This window comes from Nuphar pumila, chromosome 6 (genome assembly GCF_984573655.1).
Source record: "Nuphar pumila chromosome 6, dmNupPumi1.hap1.1, whole genome shotgun sequence".
Lineage (NCBI taxonomy): Eukaryota > Viridiplantae > Streptophyta > Magnoliopsida > Nymphaeales > Nymphaeaceae > Nuphar > Nuphar pumila.
Window position 1 is genome coordinate 6,776,067 of NC_143254.1, and position 18,049 is coordinate 6,794,115.

The 18,049-nt window shown below is 38.4% G+C and overlaps 1 protein-coding gene across 1 annotated transcript in view; it reads right to left on the reverse strand.

Annotated features, from left to right (window-relative positions):
* LOC149833786 (AP-2 complex subunit alpha-1-like) overlaps window positions 1-18,049 on the reverse strand; it is an 85,109-nt gene that overhangs the window by 46,775 nt on the left and 20,285 nt on the right. The window contains exons 4-11 of the mRNA XM_090011018.1: window positions 8,449-8,511; window positions 8,276-8,373; window positions 7,985-8,192; window positions 4,602-4,673; window positions 4,425-4,517; window positions 3,234-3,335; window positions 2,988-3,085; window positions 1,865-1,946 (exon numbers count right to left, since the gene is read on the reverse strand). Of these exons, the coding sequence (XP_089867144.1) occupies window positions 1,865-1,946; window positions 2,988-3,085; window positions 3,234-3,335; window positions 4,425-4,517; window positions 4,602-4,673; window positions 7,985-8,192; window positions 8,276-8,373; window positions 8,449-8,511 (816 nt within the window). The remainder of the gene's footprint in view (window positions 1-1,864; window positions 1,947-2,987; window positions 3,086-3,233; window positions 3,336-4,424; window positions 4,518-4,601; window positions 4,674-7,984; window positions 8,193-8,275; window positions 8,374-8,448; window positions 8,512-18,049) is intronic.

Sequence of the window (18,049 nt, forward strand, 5' to 3'; positions counted from 1 at the left end):
GGGTACCCGAACCCACCAAATAACGAATTGTCGGGTTCGGGTTTTGTCAGGTCATGAAAATGGAATCCCAAATGCGGACCCGGATAATTCCAATTTTTTTTACTGAAAATACATATAAAATACTCGTGTCGGGTACCCGGCATAAATCATATAACCCAAACCCAACCCACAAATTGTTTGGGTCAACCACAATATTATTCAGGTCGGCATTTTTCATGCCCATACCGGGGAATTCAGGTCGGGTACTCGATACAAACCCAACCCATTGACAGCCCTAGATGAAGCCCCATCACTAATTTTATTTTGAAATATCATGATTCTAACAGAATTTTGACCTCGACAAATAAGAAACAAAAATATTGCGATATTTTTTAAAATATAGTAAACCTATATATATATAGGGTTTATGTTTGGTACAAAGGATCGTACCTACAATCTAGCTTGAATCTCACCATGTGAGTTGTTTTAACACAATCTAACCTCATAGATGCGTTCAGCAAGGTCGATTTAGTAGGAATCGACTCTTGGATCACGCTTTTTCGACGAAAAAACATGTTTTTATGAGTCAGGAAAATTGATGCCTTTGTAACCGTTGATTTTTTTATCACCAGAAAAACCTGTATACATGTCGGATTCCGGCAATCCAAAAGTCGGTTCCAACTAAACAAAATCTATAGATCACATTTATGGTGTTAGATGTGAGAAAAAAAACCAAACAAAGGGGTTCCGCCCCATTTTCTAGGTTGTTTGCACATACAAACGACTGTAGCAAATCTTTACCCATATATACATACACACACATACCATCCAACATGCATGATCCAAGTGTCGATTTCTAGTAAATCAATCATGTTGAACACGTCTATGAGATCAAAATTTCAAAAAAAAAACTACTGGAAATCCATTAGCATGTTTCATTTAGCACCGTGCCCATTTTGTAGGTTTCCATTTCCCTATATATATATAATTAGCATGCCATTATGGCAAAAGTTTCAGAAAAAACCCAGAGACTAGTTTTGAAATTTTAAGACATTTGAATTTTTAAAGCAAAAATTAAATTTTTTCGATAATTTATGTTGTTATCCAGAAAAAAGACCCGGCCTGCAAAACTTCACTTGATTTGATTCAAAAACCAGATCATTGACAAAGTTCATAAGATTTGGGGTATTTTTTAAAAAAATTTTATTTCAAAATATTTGCAAAATAAAGATCTCATTTTTTTTAAAAATAATGATTACTATTCATTAATAAAAATGAAATTATCACCCAAAATCTTGAAAATAAGTGCCTGTCAAGACGGATTTCACAAGTCCCCAAATCAAGAGTTCATATGTATCAACAAGAAGGGGTGTTTTTGGAATAAGGACAGTGAGTATTTTTTAATGTTAAAAGCTGTTAGAATTATCTCATAAGGGTAAATTTGGACATATTATATTGTAAAATAGAGAAGAGGGAGCTTGTGTTAGGGTTTTAGTATTTATGAAATGGCAGGACTCAACCCAACAAGAGAAGGAAAAAAAAAGGAAACAAGAAGAAAAAAGGAAGGTAGTAAAAGATAAAAAGAAGAAAGAAAATAGAGAGGAAGAAGAACAAGGGAAGGACGAGGATCATGACATTTATTATGTTACTTATTTTTCACTTTTGGGTCCTCTTTGTTAGGTTTTCTCTTTTTGTTTAGTTTTCATAATTTTTTTCAAATTTTCTAAAGCTCCCAAGATTTCCATGTAATTTTCCCAAGAAAGACCACTATTTTAAGTCTCCCAAGAAAAACCTTGGCCTCGATATAGCCAACAGCGATACTGGTGACTATGGCATAGAGTAACACTATTCTAAAATCCTCAGCCAGAAATAAATTAAGTCATACCTGCAGTAGCTCTTCGACTATGTCCTTGGCATTTGTAATGTCGCACATTCCATACAATAAATCAAGAGCCCGCCTTCTAATACTGCAAAATTCATAGCAAGAGGTCGTATACGATGCAGCAATATTCATAGTTCACTTAAACAAGGTCAACTTAAAGGATCAGGTTTAGATGCTTTGAACTTCAGATAGCAAACATCACACAGAGACAACCTAGCAGAGAAATTTCTAGTGATTGAGTCTACATAAGCGTAGAGACCAAAGCAATCTGAGAATGATGTCTAAAATTCTGATCATTCAAGAGTACTAACTTCCATTTTTAACATGTAAAAAAACACAAATACAACAGTTGACCATTAAAGCCACAACTACACAAAGATCTTCCCAGAAAAATCTGCAATTATCCATATAAAATTGACTGAAAGAGCTGTCTCTTGATCTCCATAGTGGGCATATCTCATTCAATTTGCCAAAATTTTTAAAATTTATACTGGATACACCATCTTGTATAAAATAAGGGCATCGAAGATGCCATTTTATCCAACTGATTATTCAGAGAGAAAGGAGACAGTGAACTCCATGTTTCATAAATAATAGGCAACCCCTAGCCTTAAACTGAGCCCTCCACGGTCCATGAAGGGCAAGTGTGAAGAAAATCTTGTCTGTGATAGTTTTGACAAGGTCCACAACTACATCTTGGGGCTAGTTATCCCAGAAATCACACTTCCCAGATTTTCTATGAAAAAGGATGACAATGCCCTCATCATGTTCCCAGCTAATATGGGAACTAAGGGCATGTTTGCTTTGGTCACAGGTGATGATGAACAGTCACAGCTGAGAAAGCAGAAGCTGTGATTATTGGTCACAAGGTCAATCTTGTAGCCAACTTTCACAAGATTCAAAGCAAAAAAAGTCGCAACTGGAAATCACAATCACAACTTGTACTTTTCTTATGTTCTAACTTTGAGAAAGTAATGTGATTGTGATTTAAAATTACAAGGCATTGCAAACATATCGTAACTCGTAAGATTCTGCACACTCCTGTTGTTTCCTTTAAGGATGTGAAAGAAATTGAATCTAAGAGCAATACACAGGTTAGAATCTAAAGAATTCACCAAGAGTTTACCTGATGTCAGGATCCTTCAGAGATGCAATGATCTGGGCTTGATGCCTTTTTATGCTATCATGTACGTCAGTTACCATCAACATTCTTGTCATGTTTTCCTGCAATTAGTAATGTACAAACACCATTAGCAACGTCTTTTACCATTTGTGATAGAGAAAATGATTAGAAGTAACTCTAACTCCCTAATGTAGTTAAATTCCTTGTCGATAAGTAGCAAGACCTGCATGACATTCTAGGAGCTCTTACCAGGCCCAGATATCGGATATTTGGTTCACGGACTGCAATAAACTTCCCAAGCAAAGCAACACACTGAGACATCATCTCTTTTTCAGCATCAAGGTGCATGACCTAAGATGTGATCAATAAAGATATTAAAAAATATATTCATTTGTGAAAAGATGCTATGCTTTGTATATCCCACCTAAAATGTCAGTTTGTTTTAGATACCAAAATAAATAAAGATGATAAGGAAGCAAATGAAAAATTACGGAACAAATGAGAGGTGACAAAAGTATTAAACATAAAACTAAAAGAAATAAATACGTTTGAAAAAACACAAAAAGGACTTGTAGATACATGGAGGGTCTTCATCAAGCATATATCAACAGCATTGACATGGCAACTAGTTGCAAGAAAAGAAAATTAGAACTATTGAACTGTAAGGCATAGACAATCAATTGATTGAAGTCCAAAGAGAGGAGTATTCACAAAATCATATCAGTTATATCAGATCTGACTACTTAAATCAAATTTGGGCAATGGAGCGTAAGAACTTGCTTCAAAATAAAACCTACGGCAAAATCAATACAAAAAACTTAAATCAGCAAAATCTTTCTAGTTCGGTATCAAACAGATTTGACTATAAATGGGAAATAAAACAATCTCTCAAATTGCTCAAATGCATTTTCTTTTTTCTTTGTTTGTACATTTTTCATGTTGTTAAAAGAGATCCTTAAAATAATTTATATTTTTGTTGTGTTACACTTAAATTATGAAAACTACAATACTTCTACAATTTTTTAATATATTTTATTCCAACCAAAATGGAGCAGTCCAGTCCAACTTTACCAATTTAATACAATTTTCATCATAATCATAAATCAATTAGGCATGTTAATTTTTGAAAATTTTGGCAAAGAAATGTCTATTCATACCAAGCATCATATAGATAAACACACAGCAATAAAAGAAGACGCCTCCCTAACTTACAGACTCAGATGCACCCAGATACACATGAATGAATCAAAACCAAGATGCAACAAAATCACTAAACCAAATGTAACAAACATTGAAACATTTCAGCCCTAAACTTTCAAAACTAGAAAATTTTCCTTAATGATATGAAAAAATGCATCAAGATTTGAGACACTAAAAGAACACACTAAAAAATTTCATGAATTTTTAGAATATAAAAAATAAATAAAATTAAGAGCTCACCAGTGCAAGAGCCTCAAATAGTACTGCATGTGAAGCATTATTCTTGTTTACATTTTTTACAACATCAGTACCCATCAAAATACGCTGAAGAACCTGCAACCAAATAACAATAAGATGCATAAATGTTGTCGATGTAAAGGAGCATAATGCTAATATTGAAATAATGCAAGGACATACCTCAAATAAAGACCTCCTTGTGTTTGGATCTTCAATTGTAGGGAAATACTGAAGAACCCTCATTGTCTTCACCTGATCAAGGAGACATGATGATTCATAGTATCAAGGTGAAAATTCAGCTTAAATCCTTCTCTTTGAATAATTTTGAATAAGCTATGTCACATGGGTACGGGTAGGACACACCCTCTCATTTTCCTTAAGAAGTTTTTCTTTGGTAACACCATCTTCTCCACAAATAGATTTAGTGATAATAGGATGAGGTTCTGATAGGGAACCATCAACATATTCCCACAAATCTTTGTTAATCAAGATCCACTTAATAACAGTGGCCCACATATTATAGTTTTTCCCATCAAATTTGACGGGAACAACCCTAACCACTTCCTTTTCAGTCATCGCACCAAGAAATGATAGAAGAAAAGATGTAGAGAGAGAAGAGAAAAAAAAAAGGAACAATGAAGATGAAGGCACACTTCCCGATGCAATGAAGTTCATGATCTCTCGTTCCTCCTTCACGTATTCTTGAATGGATTCTCCTTCATTTCAAATGTACCTCTCGCTTTGATACCATCTATGATACCCAAACACTCCATTTTGCCCTCCGTACCCGTGTCGACACGCGTCGACACCCAGACACGCCATTTTACCCTCCATACATACAAGTTTGTATTTAATTTATAATTCTATTTTCAGTTTATAACTTTATATTTTAGATATAGCATATATATTTAGATTATATTCAGCTTATTTTGAATTTATTTCATATTTATGTGATATTTAATATATATATATATATATAATATATAATATGTCATGTCCCCATACCCACATTTGTTGGAATTGCCACATCGTACCCTCCATACCCATACCCGTACCCACACCTGCACCTGTACCCACACCTGCACCCATACCAGTAGTCGTATACCAAGTAATGAAATAAGCAAATAATTACAAGAGTGCCTCTTATGGGCTTACAAGAACACTAGCAAAATGCACAAAGACCTCTTATGGGTCAATACAATATTACAATCACATAAGCCACTTAGGGGCCAACAACAAACATAAAAGAATATAGCACCTTATTGAGAGAGAAATGCTTAAGAAAGCATTAAGATACAAGAGGGGTTCTACCCCTTTATATAGACAAAGATAAGAGCTAGAGCCTTGGGACCCTCCCCAACGGCTAGAAATAGAGCCGTTGGGGAGGTCCCAATGACTATCAAAAAGGTCTTAAATGCCCTTTAACTTTAGCTAAAGGACACTTATGTAAAATAAATAAAAAGACCTAAAACAATTTACTGTTGTGCCCCTAATGGGCAGAGCCTATTACAGCAAGTGAAATGATAAAAATGTCCCTAATGGTTACCTATTGCATCAATATATGTATATATATATATATATGAGTACAAAACACATGAAGGATAAAGTATATGTATATTAACAGGTTTTCCATGTAGAGAAAACGTGAGGTTACAGCCCCAACTTGTTTTCTCTCTATCTCCTGCTGAATTCACACACCCCTCATTGAGGTGTTAGTGACACACCCCTACAACTAGTGCCAGAGGTGTATCATATCATTTTTGGTTTTTATCCAATATGTGTGTTATCTACTTTACAACACTAAATATAGCATGAATTGACCACAAGGGAGCATAATTTGTAAGCGGGAAAGAAAACTATATCAGTTGATGACAAGACATAGACGTTTATTTTGAGAAATGCACAAGGGGCAGATAAAAGAATCATATGCCGCATTATTAGTTTACCATGTCCTATCATAACTCATCTTTCTCTTCTTAGCAAGTTGTAGGCCCAGCAAGTCAGAGAAAAGGTCAGATGCAAACCACTTCTCCATCAAGTCCACAAACTAGATAATCTGAAAACTGATGGATAGACATGTTGCTGATCATTCTGCCACAGGGATGTTAAATAATAATTTAAGTCTACACCCTGCATGACCATTTTCTTCCACAAGTGCCACTTGGATTCTGCAACTATGTGTACAACAATATTTTCTTCTATCAGTTGCATATTCAGTGGCTGAAACAGATCCTGTGCCCTAGCCTCATAAAACTATGTTAAACTTCAAACTAAAATAGGCCTACAACTTAAGCCAGTAGAATGTGCTCTGAGGTGCTGGATCAACTTGAATGCATGGACAAAGATAAAAACACTGAAAGAGCTTCTGATTTCAAAAACACCTATTAAAATATATCCCTCAAAAGTTAGAAAGAAAAAGATCACCCCATAGGATGCTGTAATGAGATCAAGAACTTTCCACACACCTCAAACAAGAGGCAAATACAAACCCACACAAAGGGGCAAAAGGCCAATAGCCACTTAGGCGTTTAGAGAAATAACCACAAGCACAATAGTCACTTAGGGGCTTAGAGAAATACACACAGCCTAAAAAATGACTTTATTGAGTATCAAATGCACACAAAATGCATTAGGAAATAAGGGGCACAAGGCCCATATTTATACAAGAGATGGAAGTAAATAGCTCCCACAATATAGCTGTTGGGAGCTCCCAACGGCTAGAAATCTAGCCATTGGGGAGCCCCCAACTAGGGATGGCAGTGGACCGGGGGAAAGCGGGGCCCCGCCCCGCCTCGCCCCGTTTGGACCGGGGATGAAGGGTATGAAACGGGGATGGAGGCGGGGACGAAGGTTAAAATCCATCCCCGTCCGGGGATGGACGTGCACTTTTCCCCGCCCCGCCCCGTCCCCGCCACGATCCCCGCCTCATCCCCGCCCCGACCACTTTTCCCCGCCCCGCCCCGCCCCGCTTCATCCCCGTTTGAACCGGGGATGGAGGACATGAAACGGGGATGAAGGCGGGGATGGAGGATAAAATCCATTAAACAGAATGCACATTATGCCCCAAACTAAATATAAAATAAAGGAAATAAAGAAAACTGTTCCATATTACTTTGTTCCTATTACAAGGTCAAAAAGACCAAAATACCCCTAAAGGGTAAAATATATTACATGCACAAAAAATATATATGCATTGGACACACACACACACACACACACACATATATATATATATATATATATATATATATATATATATATATATATATATATATATATATATAATATGTATACATATATGTATATGAACATAGAGAGAGAGAGATATAACACTTATATTCTAACAGATGCAATGATACTACAAGAAAACTGGTCTAAGAAACAAAGCAGTCAAATTAAAGCTGACCCCAATGATGCAATAAATGAATGGTAAACACAAAAACAGAACAAGGCTTCCTAATACCCCCAATGTGCAACTCTGAAGCCTGTGAAAAATCAGGCTTCTGGCCTTAAACAGAAAAATGAAATGGAGATATAATTCTTAAATAGCAAGGTAGACAAACCTGCAGCCATGGGGATGGGATCCCATAGTATGTGTACTCTGGTGGGACATCTTGATTTCTAGCAAGTCTCTCCAAAATCTTTACGCATTTTGGTAAGCAGCTCCAATATGCATCATGATTGTTTGCAACCAAGGCAACAAGGAGGCTCATAACAGCTGTGAGAACACCAAGATCACGTTCATCAAGAAGCTGAGTCATTCTATCTGACCTGAAAAGCAAAATACCTATAAATGCATGTTGTGGACATAAAAGAAAAAGGTATCATCAAATTAGAGGCATATCCCCACTTACCATCCATCTACATTTACAACATCTGGATTCTTCCTATACAAGCGCAGCAGACATAATGCAGCCTTTTTTCTAACAAGTGGTCTGCAGCTACTAGAAATCTAAAATGGAAATTCAGTAATAATATACTGTACCACAAATAATACATAAAGTAACATAAACATGATATATCTTACGAGCAACTTTTGGACGTCAGGTGCTAATGATTCAGCAAACTCCCTCCCGCCAATGTTTCCAACCTGTACAGATCAGTTGGAGAGTTTATCAACCAACAGAAACCAATGTGAAACAAAATTAACCCATTAGAATCAACCTGCTGAAAACTGTAAAGAAATGGCCTGTAAGGAAATTCATACAAAAGAAACAAGACAATGAAGTGTAACAAAATAATTGAGGAAAAATAGACTATGTTCCAATCACAACTATTAAACAAGATACGTTACACTACCAAAAAGAGAAAGCTCTCAGAACACACTCTGATTTTGAAAGTCATAAAGATGTAAAATATGCATACTTAACATGTAAAATCCATTTTAAAAAAAAATGGGTTGGACCCGGGTCGGTCCTGATCCGAACCGGGTCATCTCACCCCTCACGTGCCTTTAAATAGGCATGAGAGGGGGGAGGGTTTCCTCATTCGCAGAAACCCTTGATAGAAATCATGGATTCCTCCTGTCGTATACAAGGTTGAGCACAGGTTGAAGGGAAAACACGTGAGAGCTGCGGAATCCTTTTTTTTTATTAGAGGCTTATTGGCTTCTCATTAGATATAGGATGTTACAATTACTAGGGTACGAAAATACCCATCACACAACAAGAGGAATTTATAATATGCCATTAATGAACTTAATGAACATGTGCTTAAATGTGTAATTTAAATAAACGTGAATTGGGTTTGGATCCAATCGTGAATGGTGACTGCTTTTCATCCTCCCTCAAGTTGTACATGGTTTTGAACCATTAACAACTTGCCTTTCAACATCCAAAATTTGTCCTTGACAAGCCCTTTGGTAAACAAGACAACAACTTGATCAACAGTCCGAACAAATTCTGATTCAACTTCCTTCTCTTCAACTTTTTGTCTCACAAAATGTTGATCAATTTCAATATGCTTGGCACGAGTGTGGTGGATAGGATTAAATGACATGTTGATGGCACTTTGATTGTCACATAAGAGAATACACTTAGATATCGATTCTCCTACTTCTGTCAACAGATGTCTGATCCATGTTACTTCAGTTGTAGCAGCTGTCATTGATCTGTATTTAGCTTCTGTGCTCGACCTGGCACTAGCCCTTTGTTTTCTACTGCTCCACGAGACAAGATTTAGGCCAACGAAAACACAATATCCTGAGAATGACCTACGCTCATCTGGATCTCCTGCCCAATCTGCATCTGTGTAAACAGGAAGTTCATGCATGTGACGTTCATTCATAGTCTTTCTGTACAAAAGACCATCCCTAATAGTTCCCTTCAAATATCGGAGAATATGTTTAACAGCTTCCATATGTCCAATATGCGGTTCATACATGAACTGAGATACCTGATTGACTGAATAGACAATATCAGAGCGAGTAAAGGTGAGATATTGAAGCATCCCTACTATCTTGCGATATCATGTAGGATCATCATACAAATCTCCATCTTGGGAACTGAGTCTCTGATGAAGTATATTGGGCGTGCTTAGAGGCTTGCAATCTTTCATACTTGTCTTGCTTAGAATATCAATAGTATATTTATGTTGGGTAAGTGTCATGCAGTCAATAGTTCTGTCAACTTCTACTCCAAGAAAATATCGCAGTTTACCAAGGTCCTTCATCTTGAACCTGTGAATCAGGAATTCTTTAACCTGCTCAATATGTTCATTACAGTTACCTGTAATGATGATGTCATCTACATATATCAATAACAAGGTAACTGTGTCTTTACATTTGAATATGAAAAGAGAATGATCAAGAAGAGATCGACTAAAACCATATTTCTCTATTTCAAGAGAAAAACTGTCAAACCAAGATCGAGAGGCTTGCTTCAAACCATATATAGCTATCTTTAATCTACACACATATTCTGTAGAGTTTCCTTCTGCATACCCAGGGGGTTGCTCCATGTAAACTTCCTCCTTTAGAGTTTCATGTAGGAATGCATTTTTTACATCCAGTTGACTGATAATCCACTGATGCTCAATAGCCAATGATAGTATGATTCGAATAGTGCCCATTTTCACAACCGGACTGAAGGTTTCATCATAGTCTTGTCCTTGCTCTTGGGTAAATCCCTTGGCAACTAGTCTAGCTTTGTAGCGCTCAATAGTACCGCCTGGCTTATACTTTATTTTATACACCCACTTGGACCCAACCACATTTCGATCATGTGGTCTGGGAACAATCTCCCAAGTGCCACATTCATGAAGAGCCTCCATTTCTTCATTCATAGCTTCAATCCGTCGCTTAGAATTTGCTGCTTGATAAAACGTGGTGGGTTGATCTTCCTTACCTAAAGAGGTTAAGAGTTGGAAATCCACAGTGAAATTCTCATAACTTACCCATCGATCAATAGGATGTCGAGGTCGAGTGGATCTTCTGGGAACGGATGATGGAGTAAAAACAGAAGAAGAATGCATCTCCTGATCAGAATTGGGGAGAGTCCCCTTCTCACGTCGAGAGTAAGCAATGCCTTTATACCTTTCGGGAGGCAAGAGTAGATCTGAAATGACACTTTCCTGAGTCCTTTGTATAGCATCGAACATGTTGCCCTCAACTCTTTGATTACATTCTGAAGGACAAACATCACCAACAGTAGAAAAGAGATCAGAGTTCAACCAGGGGTGATAAACTTTAATTTCAGGAAGAGTGTTAACATTGTGGTCAAAATTCAATTCATCAAATACAACATTCCTAGATATTTTGATACGCTTGCTCACGGGATCATAGCATCTGTACCCTTTATGATCATCAGCATACCCAACAAATCTGCACTTCAAGGCCTTATCCTGAAACTTGTGTCGCATTGAACTGTCAACATGAACATAACATACACACCCGAATACTCGCAAATCATGATAATTTGGATGAACACCATATAAAGAAAAGTAGGGTGATTTGTTTTTCAGGATATTCATGGGCAATCGGTTTATGATATGAACTGCTGAATGAAAAGCCTCTGCCCAGAAGGTAACTGGAAGGTTACTATCATGCATCATGCTCATTGCACTCTCGACAATATGGTGATGCTTTCGTTCAGTAATCCCATTCTGTTGAGGTGTATGAGGGCAAGACACCTGTCTATGTATTCCATTTGTTTGGAGAAAATTAATAGTCATTTGAGGAGAATTCAACCCCTCCATCACATTGGAAACAAAGGATATTATCAGAGAATTGATTTTGAACAAAAGAATGGAAAATCTGAAATAACTTGAATGTTTCAGATTTACATTTCATAAAGAAAATCCATGTATACCGAGAATAGCTATCAACAAAAATGAGATAATATCTAATGTCAGAGGGAACTGGGGTCGGGCCCCAAACATCAGAACAAATAATTTCAAAAGGTCTTGAAGCTCTTTTATTAATAGAATGAAATGGAAGAACAAGACTCTTACATTGAAGACAACTAGAACACTTTTTATCATTGACATTTAAACTTAGACTTGACTTGGGAATAAGGCTGCTTGAAGCAAGCTTTTCAATAAAACGACTACTATAATGACCTAGACAACCATGCCAAAGATTCGACTTATTACACTCAGAAAGACTAAAAACATTCTCAGGAGGGACTAAAGAAGAAGATGATGCGAGCTTCAAGGTGGAAGGATTCTCTTGGAACATGTACATATTCCCTTGTCGTTTTTCTTCAGCGAATGTTTCCCTCGTATGAAGGTCCTTGACACGAACAGAAAAATGAGTAAACTCAACTGAAGCATTGATGTCATCTACAAGCTTAGAGACAAAAACAATATTTGTCTTGATATTTGGAGCATAAATGACATTTAAAAGAGCAAGAAAAGAAGTAGACATAGGAATGACAAAGTTTCTAATGTGAGAAATACGATGGTGAGACCCATCTCCAGTGACTATACTATTTCTACCAGCATAAGGAATAAGAGTTAGGAGCTTACCAGCATCACCAGTGACATGAGCGGTTGCACTAGAATCAACATACCAAGTGCCTTGATCATTTTGTTTCAAATTCAATTCAGCTAGAGCAGATAATAACAACTCCTTGACTTCACCACTATTCTTCAATTTATCTGGCCCTTTGCTGGTCCCTGGTTGTTTGCCTTTATTTTGAGGATTAAACCAGCAATTAGCTTTGATATGCCCCCTTTTGTTGCATAGAAAACAGGTGGGTATTGGTCTTTGCCTCTACCCATTGGGTGGAATATTGGGTGTAGGTAGTATGCCACGACTTCCTTGTCCATTTCTTTCTTGAACCCCTCTTTCCCGAAAATCAAACCTACCACGTCCTCATCCATAGGTAACTCCTGTGGCAAGGACATCGTGTGCTCCAATTTGGGCATGAGTATCTTCAGAAAAACCCTTCAAGGTCATCTCATACTGTAAAAGCTTGGCACGAAGATCTTCAAATGTAGGTAAATCTGGCAGACACAATAAAGATGTAACCATCATATGATAATCCAATCCCAGTCCACTCAAAGTTTGTTGAACCATATCTTTGTCGCTAACTGCGCATCCCACGATGGCCAACTGATCTGTAATGGTCTTCATTTTGTTCAAGTACTCCATGATAGTCATGGAGCCCTTCCTCAGCATTTGAAACTCTATCTTTAAAAATAATACTCTAGCCTGAGAAACTTGAGAATATGTCTGAACCAATCGGTGCCATAATTGCAGTGTGGAGCAGTCATCTGGAATTGCCATAAGTACTTCCTGTGATAATATAGAAGTAATATAGGCGACCAACGCCTGATCTCGCTTCATCCAGGATACATACTCTGGATTTCTAACATAGGTAATAGAAAGATCTCCCTCACCATTCTTTTATTGTGGTATGAACTCTGGAGGAACAGGAACAAAACCATCCAAATGTCCAGAAAGGTCCTGACTTCTTATGAATGGTATGATTTGTCGCTTCCAAGTTAGGAAATTGGAATTGGTCAGTTTCTCAAACATGAGTTGACTAAGAAAGTTTGAGGAAAGACCAGGCTGAGAGTGAAGAAAGGAGTCCATATTCTATCAAAACCAAAAAGAAATAAGAAGGAATAGGGAATAAGGGATGTAATAAAATTCAGTAACTATTGAATTGTAATAAAATTCAGAACAGAAACTTAATATCAGAGAATTCTGCTCCCACCGTCCTTTTTTTTTACTCAAGGCAGGAAACCAGAACTATGTAGTGAGAATTTGTTCTAAATTAAAACTCAATCAAAGGGGCATGTTACCTTGGAAATAATGTATTTTCTTTAAGAACATGAGAGAATATAGGCAAGCAGTGCAAAACAGATTACACAGATAGAAAACAAGACAGATCTGGGATCACTTCTAGATCTGAGTCCGATGTGCCCTCAGGATGCAAAAGAATATGACGTGATCTTATTGAAGCTTTGAAATCACGCAAAGATCAAATGATTCAAATCCGATCTTGCATGATTTTCTGAAATTGTTAATATATAAGAACACGTGCAGCAGTGAGACAATATGGAAACGTGAACAGGAAATCAGCAAACAGAGAATCTAAGATGAGAGAAGAGAAATACGTTGGGTTTTGTATGAAGGAGGAACCGTAAAGGAGGAACACGTTACTTGAATGATAAGAAGAATAAAAGAGGAAATCGGTAAGAAAAGAGGTAGAAGAAAGAGAGAGCTATAAAAGAAAGAAGAAGATCTAGGAGATGAGGAAGATTTACCGTTCATAAGAAGATCATGAACCTTTGGATTTGGATCTGATGCTCTGATACCATGATAGAAATCATGGATTCCTCCTGTCGTATACAAGGTTGAGCACAGGTTGAAGGGAAAACACGTGAGAGTTGCAGAATCCTCTTTTTTTTATCAGAGGCTTATTGGCTTCTCATTAGACATAGGATGTTACAATTACTAGGGTACAAAAATACCCATTACACAACAAGAGGAATTTACAATATGCCATTAATGAACTTAATGAACATGTGCTTAAATGTGTAATTTAAATAAACGTGAATTGGGTTTGGATAAGATCCAAACCCAGTCGTAAATGGTGACTGCTTTTCAACCATCCCCCGCCTCCTCTCTCCCCAACCTCGACACCCCCCCCCCTCTCACCTGTTCGCATTTCCAGCGAGCTCCCCTCCGGCGAGCCCCATCTGGCAACCCCCCTTCAACCTCACCCTCTCTTCCCGTACTCCCTCCTGGCTCCCCTCTTCCCCTCGCTCGTCTACCAACGCCGACTTCGATGCCAACGTCGGTGACCTCCAGTTACGCCCCTAACCCCCCTCTTCTTCTTCTTCTTCTTCCGTTTTCTTCTTCGTCTTCCTTTTCTCTTCTTCGGCAGGGGTGACGCCCCCTGCCGTCTATTTTGGGTCGGTCAGCAGGGGCAAAGCCCTTGCCCCAGTCCTTTTTCCTTTAGCAGTGGAGGGGCCGAGCCCTCTCCCTACCTTCTTAGAATATGAGGGAGGGGCCCGGCCCCCTCCCTGTTCCTTTTTTCGGGGAGGGGTCGAGCCCCCTCCCTGTCTCCCTATTGTAAGGGTTACGAGGGAGGGGCTCGCTCCCTCCCTATTTTTCCTCTTCGCAAGGGAGGGGATGAGCCCTCCCCTTGCCTCCCTCTGTGTTTCAGCCATCGGGGAAGGGGTTGCGCCCCTTCCTTGTTGACGATAGAAGCTGGAAGGGGCGCAAGCCCCTTCCCTTCTCTTTTTCCTTTTCTGGCAGACAGGCGGGCAGGGATTGCGCCCCTGCCCCTTTCCTTTTTCAAGGCAGGCCGGTGGACAGGGGTTGCACTCTCTGCCCCCCTTCTTTTATTTCCTTAGATCGACCCCTAGCGAGGGTTGACGCTTCTTGCTCTGCTAGAGTAATCATTTCTTGTTTTTCGCAGCTTGCACGATGGATCTCGCTCGCGCAACGCAGCCCGAACCCTTCGTTACTTACACACGAAGGCGAGCGCAACCTCGAGACTCCCCAAGGTAGGAGAAAGTTGCGCAATGGACTTTGGACGAACTGAACTAAATTAAAACACTAAAAATGCAAATTAAACAATTATATATATATATATAATAGTACACTTTTAAACTCAAGGATGCAATTTTGTGATTCTTGTCCTTATTACTTTCAGTCATTTACTTTCACTGTCGTGCTTTAGTGCACAGGCTGATTTCCTTTACACATTTATTTGGCTTGATACAAGGTTTCGCGTATCAAGCATCGCTTTCTGTTATTTACTTTCGCTGTCGCGCTTTAGTGCACAGGCTATTTGTTTTTTTTGCATTTACCTGCTTACGCATTTGTTTAGCCGAAGTACGGTTTCGTACCTCGTGCATTGCTTTGTGCATTTACCTGCTTACGCCTCTTTGCTGGCACGTTTTAGTGGTAGAGGTATGATTTCGTACCTCGCACACCGCTTATGCATTCTTGCGCCCAATGCGCGTCTTCGCACCTTATCACACTGCCTGGTGCACGAGCTCACTTTTCCATGATAACTTACACAAGCATAAGTTTAAGACGAGCGAAATCTATTTCGCTTGTTTGTTTCAAAATGACACAAGCAACACTTATGTATTCCGATTTTTAAAAAAGGGATTCCTTAAGCGAATCTGTTTTGCCCAAATGTGTAGCCATGATGAATTGGATTTTGAAAGTCTCTGTCGTTGTGAGTTTGCAACCTAGTCTCTCAAATCGACGTATTTGGGAGAGAGGTTTTTTACTACCTCTGTTGCGTATCCGATACGACTTGGATAACCCCAGGTTTATTGGTACGAACATGTGTTTGGGTGGGATTCTTTTGAGAAACTCATGTCTTGTTTATCGAACCAGTATCGAGCTATGCGCTGCATACATATACTATGATAAACGGACGAGAGATCAGTGGCGATCTCATAGCGTGCAAATAGCACAAGTGTTTTACATCAGTTTTGAAAGATAAAACTTGTCAGAGGAGTTTTTGTATTACATTGCATCTTTGTGAGACTTTGTGTTGGGGTTCCCTTTTTGTGAAACCTATAACCCTTTCGCCGTAGCATACTCATAGACATGCGAGCCATGTCAGTACTACAATGATCGCATGAGACGGTCATGTGACCTTGAATCGTGTTAATGGCATAATGTTGTAATCACATAAATAGTAATAACTTGCCTTCACCGGCAAGATGCTCGAGTTGGGTCTAACGAATCACAGCATGCAGAATGAGTCTTCAGTTAAATAAAACCTGAAGCGCTCATTCGACCTGTTATTTTTTGTCAAGAGAGAGGATGGGACGGTACAAAAACTCTGATGGACAGGTTGTTAACTATGTCACACGGACTCGGCTCCAAGGTCGCCGCACCCGCGTCGACACGGGTGCGGCTCGAACTCGGTCAACCCGATCTTGGGTGCGGTCAACGCACCCAGGGTCATTTTGGTCCATTTTTTGGAAAAAAAAATTTGATTTTTTTTTTAAAAAAATTTTCTGAGCTACAGCTGTAAGGAAAAAAACCCATCACAACTAAAAAACCTGTACACTTTCAAGTTTTAAGTACAGAATGGGCACAACTCAAGTTTTTGTGGTTTTTTCCTGTATGAAGAAAGTGAATTATTACAGAAGAAAGTGCCCAAAAGTGAATTATTCCTGTATGAAGAAAGTGTACAGAATGCCTTCACAACTCATCACCTGTCCCCTAATGGGCACAACTTTGACCGAGTCTTATATATATATATATATATATATATATATATATATATATATATATATATATATTTTTTTTTTTTTTTTTTAATATATATATAGCCGAGTCCCCGTGTCAAAAATTTTTGAAATTGCGCCGCACCCGTGTCGCACCCGCACCCGCACCCATGTGACATAGGTTGTTAACAACCGCTCCTCGGGCAATGACTCGGTATCCCGAATCATCGGAGTTAAGGGATGGGACTACTAGAAATTATCCTAGGTGGTAAATCTCACTGTCTTCTGCATAAGTAGGATGCATCCGTTTGTCTACATATGCCTTTGGAGAATTCTCTTTCGGTCACCGACCGTCCCCTTAGGGGCGGACTCAACTAGCTATTCGGGGTATTTGAAAATACATGGCATAATAGACCCCCGAACTAGTCTCAGTTGTTTTTACGAATCGTGCTTTGCGCATACCCGCACGCCAGCTAAGTATCAAAACAAAAGTTATCTTATTCATTTTTTGTTTGCTTTATACTATTTGTTAATTGTTGTTTATGCTAGTTGTAGCATTTACTTGTGTTGATGAACTGTTTATGCTAATTGTAGCATTTACTTGTGTTGATAAATTGCTTATAGAGTTTCTCACTTGTATAAACTAATGAGCATGATAGAATTAAATAAACTTAATTTTGTTCTCTTTTATCCTATTTGTGCACCTACCAGTTTTTCATGAGACTGACCCATTTTATGGGCATAAGTGACGAATAGGTTGTGAAACAGGCAATGGCATGATTGCGAGATGGTTCGACATCCCATTGTTTTGCTGTCAGCTCGCATCCTATACTTTTGGGTTTTTGGCAAGGGTTTTCTTCGAGAAAACCAAATTTTGTACAATCAGATCTTATTCTAAATGCAAAGGCTTATTAAAATGTTGGCAAGTCGCTTCTATGTGAAAATGTGGATTTTTATGCTAACGCGCCCAAGGT